Source organism: Coregonus clupeaformis, chromosome 21 (genome assembly GCF_020615455.1).
Source record: "Coregonus clupeaformis isolate EN_2021a chromosome 21, ASM2061545v1, whole genome shotgun sequence".
Lineage (NCBI taxonomy): Eukaryota > Metazoa > Chordata > Actinopteri > Salmoniformes > Salmonidae > Coregonus > Coregonus clupeaformis.
This window is the reverse complement of record NC_059212.1, coordinates 41,368,365-41,384,168: the sequence shown is the minus strand read 5'-3', so window position 1 is coordinate 41,384,168 and position 15,804 is coordinate 41,368,365. Positions and strand designations below refer to the sequence as shown.

The following is a 15,804-nucleotide window of genomic DNA, read 5'->3' as shown; positions in this document are numbered from 1 at the left end:
GACAGACAGACAGACAGACAGACAGACAGACAGACAGACAGACAGACAGACAGACAGACAGACAGACAGACAGACAGACAGACAGACAGACAGAGAGAGAGAGAGAGAGAGAGAGAAAGAGAGAGAGAGAGAGGTGTTACAGTAGGTGTCTATTTGCTGGTTCTGATGGGGAACATTACCAAGTGATATTGTATCATGCTTTCTCTTTATAACACTGGTAGTTAATGTATTCACATTCTCGTGTGTGGTCCTGGGTATGGTGTGGAAACATACACATTTCCATATAAATGCAATAAGCTCACCTTGACAGTGAAAATTTCGCAAAGCTTATGTTTCATTCAGTGGTAGAAACATAAACATCAGGTATGATGTATTGACCTGGTTAACTATTACATTCACAGACATGTAGTCAGCAGGAGGGTTTCATGCTACAGCTCCGGTCTGGTCTGAGTCTGGCGTCTGCTGAGAATTTTGAACACTATTAATGCGAGCTGAGGCCGGCCTGCCTGCCTGCCTGCCTGCCTGCCTGTCTGTCTGTCTGTCTGTCTGTCTGTCTGTCTGTCTGTCTGTCTGTCTGTCGTGGTTTCTCTCCACAGCAGGGTTACTCTAGTCTGAAGGAATGAATCTGTCTCTGATCAAATCAGGACAGATTATGGCTAGCGAGGGCTAAACCCTGCCTTGATTACATACTGGAGAGCAACACGGCTGGTTCTGGTTCCAAACAGCTTTCTGAGATTTTCCTACATGACATGTGCTTCCTGAGCCGAATATTGGATGGAGGCAGTAGGATTGGCAGAAAGATGCAGGCTGGACTGGACTGGGGCTAAATAGACTGGTTAGCAATATTCAAAGCATGAGTCGTGAGTAAAAATAACTAACTTTGAAAATATTGATTTTTTTTCCTCTTTCTAATCCTCTCCCAAATTTTTCATTTTCTCACAGTTGTAAGGAACTGCATTCTCTTAGAAGATATCTGTAATCTTAACAGGGCAGAGACTGATAAAAAAAATATGCAATGAGGAAAGGGCAATTGAAGGGCACAGGTATTGAAATATAGGCAATACGGGAACATTTCTATGCGGGGAAAAAAGGAAATGTCAGAGAGAAAGAGGGAGGCAGGAAGGGAGAGGGAGCGAGGGAGCGAGGGAGCGAGGGAGCGAGGGAGGAGGTCTATAACAGGATCCCATTAGAGGGAGAGAGAGACAATCTGTCTGAGGAGGAGAGATGTCACTTATACTGTGAGCACACACTCATCACCCCCTCCCTTCCTCTATCCAGTACTCCATCACCCACTACCGCCCTCCCTGCCTCCATCCCTCCCTCTCTCTCCCAGGCACTCCATCACCCTCTCCACTCCCCTCCTAGTGTTCAGAAGTCCATTTCTGACACCCAAAACACACACTCATCTCTCTCCCTCGCTCACGCTTACAGAAATCACTTATCACAACCACCTCCTTTATCTCTCTCTCTCTCTCTCTCTCTCTCTCTCTCTCTCTCTCTCTCTCTCTCTCTCTCTCTCTCTCTCTCTCTCTCTCTCTCTCTCTCTCTCTCTCTCTCTCTCTCTCTCTCTCTCTCTCTCTCTCTCTCTCTCTCTCTCTCTCTCTCTCTCTCTCTGTGTACAACCTCTTGTCCTGTCCTACACTCACACTCTTTTTTTGAAATTCAAATTATGTCTCTGTAACAATTGCCTTTTGCTACATTCTAAGTATGAAATTAATTAACTAAACAGTATGGTACAATAGTAAAATGGTCATAATTAATTCATCATGCATCAAATATGATTCATGCTCATGTGTGCGTGTGCGTGTGTGCATGTCCACTGTGATCAGTGAAGCTTTAAATTATCTGAATCCGACTCCTTTGCAGCCATTGTATATGTGCAGCCTGCAAGTCAAAAAAGGATCTCTTTAACTGCATGATGTTGTATAAGAGCCTTCTCTATCCTGCTGACCTAGCCTATGTGAGGTCCTACTCGATTATCTACATTTTATATCAAAATTATGTCTTTGTCTGACTACTCATTTAAGATCACAGACTTGGCTCTGAGCAATTTTGCAGACAGACATGCAACTGCAATACTGCTGGAACAGAGTATCTCCTAAATCTCTCCACCACTTTGTTCTCTCTCTCCCTCGATTCACATTGTTTGTCTTTCCTCTCTCTCTCTGTTTCTCTTCTCTCCCTCTGTTTCTCTTCTCTCTCTCTGTTTCTCCTCTCTCTCTCTGTTTCTCTTCTCTCCCTCTGTTTCTCTTCTCTCCCTCTGTTTCTCTTCTCTCTCTCTGTTTCTCTTCTCTCTCTCTGTTTCTCTTCTCTCTCTGTTTCTCTTCTCTCCCTCTGTTTCTCTTCTCTCTCTCTACCCTCTCTATGTTTACTCATCCCATTGTTTATATTTCTTTAACTCTCTCTCCCTCTTCTTCTCATCCTCTCCCTCCCTCCTCTATTCCCTCTCTTCCTCTCTATCCCATCTCCAATTATCTCTCTTCCTTCCTCTCTCTCCCTCTCTCTGAGGAGATTAGCACAATCTCTCTTCTGAGTGAGAAAACAACACAGATAATCCTCGGAGTGCTGCTAGCGGTGACCGTGGATTAGCCAGCCGTTTAAAGTGAGAGCATATGGAAATAATGCTTAACCAATGGAATCAAAGTGTCCCCAGGTGGAATCACAGACACACGAGTAGCAGGCTTACACAACTCATACCCCCAAAAACATTTCAAGAGTGGAATCGGAGAATGGAGATATTGGGAGAAGATGTGTTAATGATCGTTCTATATGATGTAGTACACAGTATATTTCCATTCAACTCCAAATGTTGCTCAGGATCAGCGTGAGTTCTAGGTTTGTGTAGCATGCAGCTGTGTAGTCAGCACACTTTGGAATAGAGCCAGCTTAGGCGCTTCATGTAGATGTGACAGGATTGGATAGGTATACACAATATGGTAATAGCTCCACCTCGCCCAGTAACAGACTAGGTTACACATTCCTAAAACTGCATAGGGGGTAGGGGCTCTAAAGGTCTGTTTGGGATTTATGCTGAGGCTCTAAAGGTCTGTTTGGGATTTATGCTGAGGCTTCCCTCAGTCTTTTTCTTCCTGACCATACACTATCATGTGTAAGTAGAGGGTATAATGTAAATTAACTATATTTGATTACAGCTGTTATAGTCACCACTGGGTGGCAACATTGCAGAGCAGTAACAAGAGACTACCTGTTATTTACGGTGAAGAAACCTTATTGTAAACTTTAGAACAGGGTTCCCCAACGGGCTTTATTTGGCCCCCCAAGCTTTCTGAGCAAATAAATAAATATTTTGGGGTTTGACCATAAAAGACTGTAAAAACACCAGGAAATCAGCTCCAAGTGATTTTAATTTAAGAAATATGTTGCCAAGTATTATCACACATAATAGAGAAACACGTGATCGTATACAAATGTAAGCAAAGTTAAAAATGATTATGTTTTAGTCAAACATTATATCTGTTCTTGCGGTCAATTTGCAGTCTACAAATTATTTGTAATTATGTTCCGGCCCCCGACCATCCGCTCAAGAAAAAAAATTGTCCCGCTGCTGAATCTAGTTGATGATCGCAGACTTAGAATAATCAGAAAGGGAAGAGGCAGGAATACAGTGATAAGTAGACCGATAAGCAGACAGATAAGCAGACCGCCTGCCTTTCCACTTTTGGGACAATGTGACGATGTGAACACATCCTCATTTTGCTATACAGTGCCTTCAGAAAGTATTAATACTCCTTGACTTATTCCACATTTTGTTGTGTTACAGCCTGAATTCAAAACTGATTACATAGATATTTTTCTCACCCATCTACACACAATATCCCATTATGACAAAGTGAAAACATGTTTGTAGAAATTGTTATTTATTGAAAATGAAATACATAAATATCTTTATCTTTATTTACATAATATTTCACACCCCTGAGTCAATAGTTTGTAGAATCCACTTTGGCAGCATTTACGCCCTGGGTCAATACATGTTAGAATTACATTTGCCAGCGATTACAGCTGTGAGTCTTTCTGGGTAAGTCACTAAGAGCTTTCCACACCTGGATTGTGCAACATTTGCCCATTATTATTTTCGAAATTCTTCAAGCTCTGTCAAATTGGTTGGTGATCATTGCTAGAGAACCATTTTCAGGTCTTGCCATAGATTTTCAAGTAGATTGAAGTCAAAACTATAACTCGGTCACACAGGAACATTCTTTGTCTTCTTGGTAAGCAACTCTAGTGTAGATTTGGCCTTGTGTTTTAGGTTATTGTGCTGCTGAAAAGGTGAATTAATCTCTCAGTGTCTGGTGGAAAGAAGACTGAACCAGGTTTCCCCTAGGATTTTGCCTGTGCTTAGCTCCATTCTGTTGATGTTTTATCCTGAAAAACTCCCCATTCCTGAACGATTAAAAGAGTACCCATAACAAGATACAGCCACTACTATGCTTCAAAATATGGAGAGTGGTACTCAGTAATGTGTTGTAGTGGATTTGCCCCAAACATAACACTTTGTATTCAGGACGATTTTTTTTGCAGTATTACTTTAGTCCCTTGCTGCAAACAGGATGCATGTTTTGGAATATTTGTATTATGTACAAGCTTCCTTCTTTTCACTCTGTCGATTAGGTTAGTATTGTGGAGTAACTACAATGTTGTTGATCCATCCTCAGATCTCATATCACAGCCATTAAACTCTGTACGTGTTTTAAAAAGTCACCATTGGCCTCATGGTGAAATCCCTGAGCGGTTTCCTTCCTCTCCGGTAACTGAGTTAGGAAGGACGCCTGTATCTTTCTAGAGACTGGGTGTATTGATACACCATCCAAAGGGTAATTCATAACTTCACCATGCTCAAAGGGATATGCAACGTTTGCTTTTTTATTACCCATCTACCAATAGGTGCCCATCTTTGTGAGGCATTGGAAAACCTCCCTGGTCTTTGTGGTTGAATCTGTGTTTGAAATGCACTGCTCAACTGAGGGACCTTCTAGACAATTGTATGTGTGGGGTACAGAGATGAGGTAGTCATTCACAAATCATGTTAAACACTATTATTGCACACAGAGAGTCCATGCAATGTATTATCTGAGTTGTTAAGCACATTTTTACTCCTGAATTTATTTAAGCTTGCCATAACAAAGGTGTTGAATACTTATTGACTCAAAATATTTCAGCTTTTCATTTTTAATTAATTTGTACATATTTCTAAAAACATAATTCCACTTTGACATTATGGGGTATTGTGTGTAGACCAGTGACACAACATCTCAATGTAATACATTTTAAATTCAGGCTGTAACACAACAAAATGTGGAAAAAGTCAAGGGGTGTGAATACTTTCTGAAGGCACTGTATGTGTATTTCTGAGTTAATTTATGTACAGTGCATTCGGAATGTATTCAGATTCCTTCACTTTTTCCAAATGTTGTTACATTACAGCCTTTTTCTAAAATTGATGAAATAATTTCCCCCCCTCATCAATCTACACACAATTCCCCATAATGACAAAGCAAAAACAGGTTTATAGAAATGTTTGCAAACGTATTACAAATAAAAAACGGAAACATCACATTTACATAAGTATACAGACCCTTTACTCATTACTTTATTGAAGCACCTTTGACAGCGATTACAGGCTCGAGTCTTCTTGGTTATGACACTACAAGCTTGGCACCCCTGTATTTGGGGAGTTTCTCCCATTCTTCTCTGCAGATCCTTTCAAGCTCTGTCAGGTTGGATGGGGAGCGTTGCTGCACAGCTATTTTCATGTCTCTCCAGAGATGTTCGATCGGGTTCAAGTCCGGGCTGTGGCTGGGCCACTCAAGGGCAATCAGAGACTTGTCCCGAAGCCACTCCTGCATTGTCTTGGCTGTGTTCCTAGGGTCATTGTCCTGTTGGAAGGTGAACCTTCACCCCAGTCTGAGGTCCTGAGCGGTCTGGAGCAGGTTTTCATCAAAGATCTCTCTGTACTTTGCTCCATTCATCTTTCCCTCGATCCTGACTAGTCTCCCAGTCCCTGCTGCTGAAAAATATCCCCACAGCATAATGCTGCCACCACCATGCTTTACTGTAGGGATGGTATTGGCCAGGTGATGAGCGGTGCCTGGTTTCCTCCAGACGTGACGCTTGGCATTCAGGCCAAAGAGTTCAATCTTGGTTTCATCAGACCAGAGAATCTTGTTTCTCATGGTCTGAGAGTCCTTTAGCTGCCTTTTGGCAATCTCCAAGCGTTTTACTCATAGTAGTAGTAGTGATATCTTTTCCACCATTTCACCTGAACCAGTTGATTGTCTTTAATTGAATGTGTGTGAGGAATGTTTGTATGTCAGCACAGGTTGGCTAATTGTTAATTGTAGGCTCCTCCCACTAACTAAGCTAATGAGCTGCAGATGTTTATGGGAGACTGCTAGTTTGAGTGAGAGGTGAGCAAGGAAAGACCTGTTTGTTTTAGGTGTCAATCTTTAATCATTGTTTTAATCTTTTAGCATTTTCTAGCCTATTTTGTATTTATCAAAAATAAATCTCTAATTTTGAGAAGAAACTGCTTTGAGTGAAAACCTTTTTATGTGAAAGGCATCGGCCAGCCTTCTCACAGACAACGTCTCCCATTATTAGGGCGGAGACAAGACCATCTCTATCTCTGGAATAACTCAGTTCACTTGATGCTTCAAGTATAAATACCATTAGTGGGATTGTCTTGCTGACCCAGTAGACCTGTAGTTTAAACTGACACAGTGGTCCTATTTAAGCCATGAGAGATTGGAAACCAAAATGTATTTCCCAATTCCAACCACATTCTAACGGTTTTGAACCCTCACTTTGTCTGCGTTTAGGCTTGTGTGTACAGGGACTGGATCTCATCTCAATCCACTGCCCTCAGAAAACCCCATAAAAAAAAACGTCTTGACTCCCGGTGTGCTCATATAAGCCTATAAATGGATAGTTGTCTGTGTTCAAATCCCCAGCCACCGTTTAGAGGTTGAATTACAGTGACCTGAGCCCAGGCAGTTTAGAGGAAGAATCACAACAATGAGTCAGACTGAGACAGAAAACAGCTAGTATCCTACAAAATGGCCCCGGAGAAAAGAGGAGAGGAGGATGAGTGAGAGGGTGACAGAGGGAGAGAGAGGGATACAGAAAGATAGAGTGATGGAGAGAGAGGGGAGATAGACAGTTTGTTGTGGTCATCTGAGACTCTGCGAAAAAGCAGTGATAAGAGACAGGCACTCTCCAGTCTTTACCCAGACTGACAGCCAGAGTGTTAATGACCCAGCTTCCCCTGCACATCCCTGGCTAACCCTCCACCACCCTCACCTCACCCCACCTCTCCACCACTGCCCATGGGGCCTGTCCCTTTCTGACAGATACACACACACACGCACATGCATGCACACACACACACATGCATGCACACACACATGCATGCATGCGCACACACACGCTCTCTCTCTTTCTCTCCTTCTGCCTTTCTCCCAGCCTGCCTCTCTGTCACCTGTCACATCACACAGTGCTGAACCTCAGTCTTTTAGGCAGGCACCGCAGTTTGTTCCTTTTTTTAAATGAATGACTGTATTCCTTCACACCTTTTTGCTCATTCCACTGAGTGTTAACAGGGAGAGCTGCAAGATCAACAGAGTGTGTGTGTGTGCCTGTGTATGTGTACAAGTGTGCCTGTGTGTATGTGTGCCTGTGTGTGTTCCTGTGTGGCTGTGTGTGTGTCTGTAAGTCTAAGATCAATGGTAAAAAGATTCTGCCCACAGCTGTGAGAGGAGCAATGAGGTCAGACTCAGCGGTAGCAGAAATTGTTCCAGTTGAAAATATTTTCCTCTTAAGGGCAAAAATATCATCTCTTTCCACAAAATCCATCACAGTTTTTTTTTTTTTATCCACTGCACACACACATGCTGACAAACTGGCCACAGAGAGTGAGTGAGTCAGTAAACACAAACCTTAACACACACACACACACCCACCCCTACAACACATATCCAAACATACTGCATGGTTTCTATTTTCTTTTTGTTTAACAGGGTGTAAATCGTGGGGGAAGCTTAGCTCTAATTTTACGCTTGTTTATTTTCATTCTATTAGAGTAGTATCTTTCATGTTTTCAATTAGTTGCGGGTGGATTCCCTGAAAGGCTAAATCACTTTTAACCTCCTCAAATCTTCTTCTCAGCTATACCCACCTACCTAGCCACCGCCTGCCCACCATTCTTATTCTCCCCGTCACAACGAGAACCCTACATTCCCTGAGCCAATATTGAAGAGTGCTAGAGACGACGGCCCTAAAAGTATTTTGAAAAGTTCAATCTCTTCTATTTCATGCTATAATAAAATGTGTTTGGGGGGGAGAGGTGAGATAAAAGCTCCATATAGGAAGAGTAACTGTAGGTTTTGTGTGGCATCCTCAGTGCCATGGAGTCTGAATCCGAGGGGAGATACAGTTGAAGTTGGAAGTTTACATACACCTTAGCCAAATACATTTAAACTCAGTTTTTCACAATTTAATCCTAGTAAAAATTCCCTGTCTTAGGTCAGTTAGGATCACCACTTTATTTTAAGAACGTGAAATGTCAGAATAATAGTAGAGAGAATGATTTATTTCAGCTTTTATTTCTTTCATCACATTCCCAGTGGGTCAGAAGTTTACATACACTCAATTAGTATGTGGTAGCCTTCCACAAGCTTCCCACAATAAGTTGGGTGAATATTGGCCCATTTCTCCTGACAGAGCTGGTGTAACTGAGTCAGGTTTGTAGGCCTCCTTGCTCGCACACGCTTTTTCAGTTCTGCCCACACATTTTCTATAGGATTGAGGTCAGGGCTTTGTGATGGCCACTCCAATACCTTGACTTTGTTGTCCTTAAGCCATTTTGCCATAACTTTGGAAGTATGCTTGGGGTCATTGTCCATTTGGAAGACCCATTTGCGACCAAGCTTTAACTTCCTGACTGATGTCTTGAGATGTTGCTTCAATATATCCACATAATTTTCCTTCCTCATGATGCCATCTATTTTGTGAAGTGCACCAGTCCCTCCTGCAGCAAAGCACCCCCACAGCATGATGCTGCCACCCCCGTGCTTCACGGTTGGGATGGAGTTCTTCGGCTTGCAAGCATCCCCTTTTTCCTCCAAACATAACGATGGTCATTATTGCCAAACGGTTGTATTTTTGTTTCATCAGACCAGAGGACATTTCTCCAAAAAGTATGATCTTTGTCCCCATGTGCAGTTGCAAACCATAGTCTGGCTTTTTTATGGCGGTTTTGGAGCAGTGGCTTCTTGCTTGCTGAGCGGCCTTTCAGGTTATGTCGATATAGGACTCGTTTTACTGTGGATATAGATACTTTAGTACCTGTTTCCTCCAGCATCTTCACAAGGTCCTTTGCTGTTGTTCTAGGATTGATTTGCACTTTTCGTACCAAAGTACGTTATTCTCTAGGAGACAGAACGCGTCTCCTTCCTGAGCGGTATGACGGCTGCGTGGTCCCATGGTGTTTATACTTGCGTGCTTTTGTTTGTACAGATGAACGTGGTACCTTCAGGCATTTGGAAATTGCTCCCAAGGATGAACCAGACTTGTGGAGGTCTACAAAATGTTTTCTGATTTATTTTGATTTTCCCATGATGTCAAGCAAAGAGGCACTGAGTTTGAAGGTAGGCCTTGAAATACATCCACAGGTACACCTCCAATTGACTCAAATTATGTCAATTAGCCTATCAGAAGCTTCTAAAGCCATGACATCATTTTCTGGAATTTTCCAAGCTGTTTAAAGGCACAGTCAACTTAGTGTATGTAAACTTCTCACCCACTGGAATTGTGATACAGTGAATTATAAGTGAAATAATCTGTCTGTAAACAATTGTTGGAAAAATTACTTGTGTCATGCACAAAGTAGATGTCCTAACCGACTTGCCAAAGTTATAGTTTGTTAACAAGAAATTTGTGGAGTGGTTGAAAAACTAGTTTTAATGACTCCCAAGTGGCGCAGCGGTCTAAGGCACTGCATCTCAGTGCTTGAGGCGTCACTACAGACCCCCTGGTTCGATTCCAGGCTGTATCACAACCGGCCGTGATTGGGAGTCCCATAGGGCGGCGCACAATTGGCCCAGCGTCGTCTGGGTTTGGCCGGTGTAGGCCGTCATTGTAAATAAGAATTTGTTCTTAACTGACTTCAACTGTAGGTGAAGGAGTTGAGAGGCAGTGTTTACATGTTATTTTATCTCTCATTTCTCTAGTCACTGAGCACACAGTGAATTGATCACTTCTATCTCTCTCTGCAGGATGCTGCTTAGACATTCTCTCTATGTTGTTCACTCTCTAACTCTCTGTAGCTTTTTTCTCAAACAAACCTCTTATTCAGCCTGCCTGTCTTCCTTTGGATGTGTTGTTCTGCCTCATTCTCTCTCTCTCTCTCTCTCTCTCTCTCTCTCTCTCTCTCTCTCTCTCTCTCTCTCTCTCTCTCTCTCTCTCTCTCTCTCTCTCTCTCTCTCTCTCTCTCTCTCTCTCTCTCTCTCTCTCTCTCTCTCTCTCTCTCTCTCTCTCTCTCTCTCTCTCTCTCTCTCTCTCTCTCTCTCTCTCTCTCTCTCTTCAATTCAATTCAAGGGGCTTTATTGGCATGGGAAACATATGTTTACATTGCCAAAGCAAGTGAAATGGATAAACAAAAGTGAAATAAACAAAAGTGAAATAAACAATAAAAAGTGAACAGTAAATATTACACTCACACAAGTTCCAAAATAATAAAGACATTTCAAATGTCATGGTATGTCTATATACAGTGTTGTAATGATGTGCAAATAGTTAAAGTACAAAAGGGAAAATAAATAAATATGGGTTGTATTTACAATGGTGTTTGTTTTCTTGTGGCAACAGGTCACAAATCGTATTATTTCACCCAATAGATATGGGAGTTTATCAAAATTGGATTTGTTTTCGAATTCTTTGTGGGTCTGTGTAATCTGAGGGAAATATGTGTCTCTAATATCATCATACATTTGGCAGGAGGTTGGAAGTGCAGCTCAGTTTCCACCTCATTTTGTGGGCAGTATGCACATAGCCTGTCTTCTCTTGACAGCCAGGTCTGCCTACAGCAACCTTTCTCAATAGCAAGGCTATGCTCACTGAGTCTGTACATAGTTAAAGCTTTCCTTAATTTTGGGTCAGTCACAGTGGTCAGGTATTCTGCCACTGTGTACTCTCTGTTTAGGGCCAAATAGTATTCTAGTTTGCTTTGTTTTTTTGTTAACTCTTTCCAATGTGTCAAGTAATTATCTTTTTGTTTTCTCATGATTTGGTTGGGTCTAATTGTGTTGCTGTCCTGGGGCTCTGTGGGGTCTGTTTGTATTTGTGAACAGAGCCCCAGGACCAGCTTGCTTAGGGGACTCTTCTCCAGGTTCATCTCTCTGTAGGTGATAGCTTTGTTATGGAAGGTTTGGGAATCGCTTCCTTTTAGGTGGTTGTAGAATTTAATAGCTATTTTCTGGATTTTGATAATTAGCGGGTATCGGCCTAATTCTGCTCTAGATGCATTATTTGGTGGTTTACGTTGTACACGGAGGATATTTTCTGCAGGCAATTTGGTGTTTTTCCCATTTTGTGAATTCTTGGTTGGTGAGCGGACCCCAGACCTCACAACCATAAAGGGCAATGGGTTCTCTACCTGATTCAAGTATTTTTAGGCAGATCCTAATTGGTATGTCAAATTTTATGTTCCTTTTGCCGGCATAGAAGGCCCATCTTGCCTTGTCTTCACAGCTTTGTTGAAGTTACCTGTGGCACTGATGTTTAGGCTGAGGTATGTATAGTTTTTTGTGTGCTCTAGGGCAACGGTGTCAAGATGGAATTTGTATTTGTGGTCCTGGCAACGACCTTTTTTGGAACACCATTATTTTTGTCTTACTGAGATCTACTGTCAGGGCCCAGGTCTGACAGAATATGTGCAGAAGATCTAGGTGCTGCTGTAGGCACTCCTTGGTTGGGGACATTTGACTTCAGATTCTAGTAGGTGAGGCCTCTCTCGCTCTTGCTCTCAATTCAATTTCAATTTCAATTTAAGGGCTTTATTGGCATGGGAAACGTGTGTTAACATTGCCAAAGCAAGTGAAGTAGATAGTAAACAAAAGTGAAATAAACAATAAATAATTGAACAGTAAACATTACACTCACACAAGTTCCAAAATAATAAAGACATTTCAAAATGTCATGTTATGTCTATATACAGTGTTGTAACGATGTGCAAATAGTTAAAGTACATAAAAAATAAATAAATATGGGTTGTATTTACAATGGTGTTTGTTCTTCACTTGCCTTTTTCTTGTGGCAACAGGTCACAAATCTTGCATGTATTATTTCACCCAATAGATATGGGAGTTTATCAAAATTGGGTTTGTTTTCGAATTCTTTGTGGGTCGCTGTAATCTGAGGGAAATATGTGTCTCTAATATCGTCATACATTTGGCAGGAGGTTGGAAGTGCAGCTCAGTTTCCACCTCATTTTGTGGGCAGTATGCACATAGCCTGTCTTCTCTTGACAGCCAGGTCTGCCTACAGCAACCTTTCTCAATAGCAAGGCTATGCTCACTGAGTCTGTACATAGTCAAAGCTTTCCTTAAGTTTGGGTCAGTCACAGTGGTCAGGTATTCTGCCACTGTGTACTCTCTGTTTAGGGCCAAATAGCATTCTAGTTTGCTCTGTTTTTTTGTTTGTTCTTTCCAATGTGTCAAGTAATTCTCTTTTTGTTTTCTCATGATTTGGTTGGGTCTAATTGTGTTGTTGTCCTGGGGCTGTGTGGGGTCTGTTTGTGTTTGTGAACAGCTCTCTCTCTCTCTCTCTCTCTCTCTCTCTCTCTCTCTCTCTCTCTCTCTCTCTCTCTCTCTCTCTCTCTCTCTCTCTCTCTCTCTCTCTCTCTCTCTCTCTCTCTCTCTCTCTCTCTCTCTCTCTCTCTCTCTCTCTCTCTCTCTCTCTCTCTCTCTCTCTCTCTCTCTCTCTCTCTCTCTCTCTCTCTCTCTCTCTCTCTCTCTCTCTCTTCTTGCTGTTTTTGTTCTGGCTGCCTCGCTAATTTCACTCTCCCTTACTCTCTTTTTCCTCCCTGCTTCGACTCTCTCTCCCTACCCCCCCCTCCCTCCCTCCCTCCCACCCCCCCACCCCTCTGATGGATGACCGTCAGAGGTGCCTCAGATTCTCTCATATCTTAGATCTAAGTGGCAAGCTATTTTAAAGAGCAGCGTATATTTTTAACACTCACACACTCTGTCTGTGCCTCTTTGAAAGGCTAATTCAGCTTCAAATAGCATATTTCATGTCTGAGACTGACTAGAGGTCTTTGGTGTGCTGCTATTGATGTCAGTCAACGTCTACATCACAGGTGAGACACACGCACACAAACGTAACACGCAACACTCACAAACACATGTAACACGCAACACACACACACGTAACACGCAACACACACGCAACACACACACCGAGTGTCAGTTCTCATCACCAACCACACTTCATTATTGGAGCTGCTTGTGTGATAACCCAGAATGACAGTCAGTTCTGGTGGGAATCATCTAGAATCAGACAGCATCAAGGGAAATGTGCTGATTCAACAAGCACACACACAGATATGGCCGTCTGACTCACAGAAAAAACACAAAATATATGTATCCAGCATAGCAGTGATTGCACAGCTCTCTGGAGCGTTTCGAGGGAGAACAGGCCAAATCAACAGGCTCACCTGTGTCCTCCTCTCCTCCTCTCCTCCTTTCCTCCTCCTTATCATATGTTCCATTATTCCATCCTGTTCTGCCCTCCCTCGTTCCCTCCATCCCTCTCTCTCGGCTGACACCCAACATGCTCCCTCGCTCACTCCCACATACCTCTTCCCTCTCACCTTGTTCAGGGTGATCACGGCCTCTTGGTTTGTTCCGCTGATGTTGAAGGTGTCCCCCGTCTCTCCCTCCAGGATGGTATATTCCAGCTTGGCATTGTCGCCTAGGTCAGCATCTGTTGCCGAGATACGGCCCACCTCAGCCCCCAGAACAGCCAGCTCTGACACGGAGAAGGACCACATACCTGGAGAGAGGGAGGAGGGAGAGAGGGAGGAGGGGAGGAGGGAGAGAGGGAGGAGGGATGAAGGAAGAGAAAAAGAGAGATTTAGATAAGGGGTATGATGTACAACAGGGAGGAGGGGGTGAGGGAGAAAAAGGGTGATGGCGAGAGAAAAGAGGGCAGGGGACAGCGACATCACAGGCGCTGAAGGTTACACAGCACTTATTTATCTTGTTTATGTTGTTTGTGTTTGGTGAGGCGAGGTAGAGAGGACTCTTCAAATGTCAATGACTGTGTCTGTCTCCTGCTGTTATTTCTTCTCCGCTAACAAGCTTGATTATTCATCAAGATAATAAGCCTGTGGTTCCTCTCCACTCAGTCATGTTGAAACATGCAGGGGCCTTTACCTTTTAGTGCTCTTCACATTAAATCACCACATTAAAATACCCTTTTGCTGGAGCTACAGTTTATATTACAGTGAAATACACCGCTCCCATGACTCACTCTCTGTCTGGAAAAGAGCAGTACAGGAGCTAGCTCAGTCACAACTCTGCATTGCTCACACACAGTCCATTTCTTAAACTTCACTTCAGTCGTGTGGCAAACTAGCGTCTACTGCACACGGACCACCGACTCAAGTGACAAGCTGGAGGAAGGTGGGGAGAAAGAAAGATAGCTCTTTTTGCCTTACATGCACAAAATTGACGTGCCCATTCAGCAGAGCAACTATCTACAACTTGCTATTGCTGGAAAAATCTGATAAACACCGGGGCTCAGACAGACTAACATTGTAAGCAGCGCTTTGTGACAGTAAAAATGATAGCCAGCACAACATCACGACTACATCAAACACACAGGGAGTAAGATAAAGGATTTATCAACCCACATCAGAATAAGACAAATGTTAGATAAGGACCTTATGAAAAGATAAACAACGTGCTCGACTTTCTGTGGGTAAGACCAAACGTGCACTTAAGACAACGAGCTTCAATGCCATACAACACTCCTTCAGTAGCCTCCAACTGCTCTTAAACACTAGTAAAACTAAATGCATGCTCTTCAATCAAACGCTGCTGGCACCCGCCCACCCGACTAGAATCACTACTCTCGACGGGTCTGACCTAGAGTATGTGGACAACTACAAATACCTAGGTGTCTGGTTAGACTGTAAACTCTCCTTCCAGACTCACATTAAGAATCTCCAATCCAAAGTTAAATCTAGAATCGGCTTCCTATTTCGCAACAAAGCCTCCTTCACTCATGCTGCCAAACATGCCCTCGTAAAACTGACTATCCTACCGATCCTTGACTTCGGCGATGTCATTTACAAAATAGCCTCCAACACTCTACTCAGCAAATTGGATGTAGTCTATCACAGTGCCATCCATTTTGTCACCAAAGCCCTATATACAGTGGGGAAAAAAAGTATTTAGTCAGCCACCAATTGTGCAAGTTCTCCCACTTAAAAAGATGAGAGAGGCCTGTAATTTTCATCATAGGTACACGTCAACTATGACAGACAAATTGAGAAAAAAAATCCAGAAAATCACATTGTAGGATTTTTTATGAATTTATTTGCAAATTATGGTGGAAAATAAGTATTTGGTCACCTACAAATAAGCAAGATTTCTGGCTCTCACAGACCTGTAACTTCTTCTTTAAGAGGCTCCTCTGTCCTCCACTCGTTACCTGTATTAATGGCACCTGTTTGAACTTGTTACCAGTATAAAAGACACCTGTCCACAACCTCAAACAGTC

The 15,804-nt window shown here is 42.7% G+C and overlaps 1 protein-coding gene across 1 annotated transcript in view; it reads right to left on the bottom strand.

Annotated features, from left to right (window-relative positions):
- LOC121535647 overlaps positions 1–15,804 on the bottom strand; it is a 174,984-nt gene that overhangs the window by 11,642 nt on the left and 147,538 nt on the right. Inside the window, exon 6 of the mRNA XM_045205909.1 lies at positions 13,889–14,070. Within this exon, the coding sequence (XP_045061844.1) occupies positions 13,889–14,070 (182 nt within the window). The remainder of the gene's footprint in view (positions 1–13,888; positions 14,071–15,804) is intronic.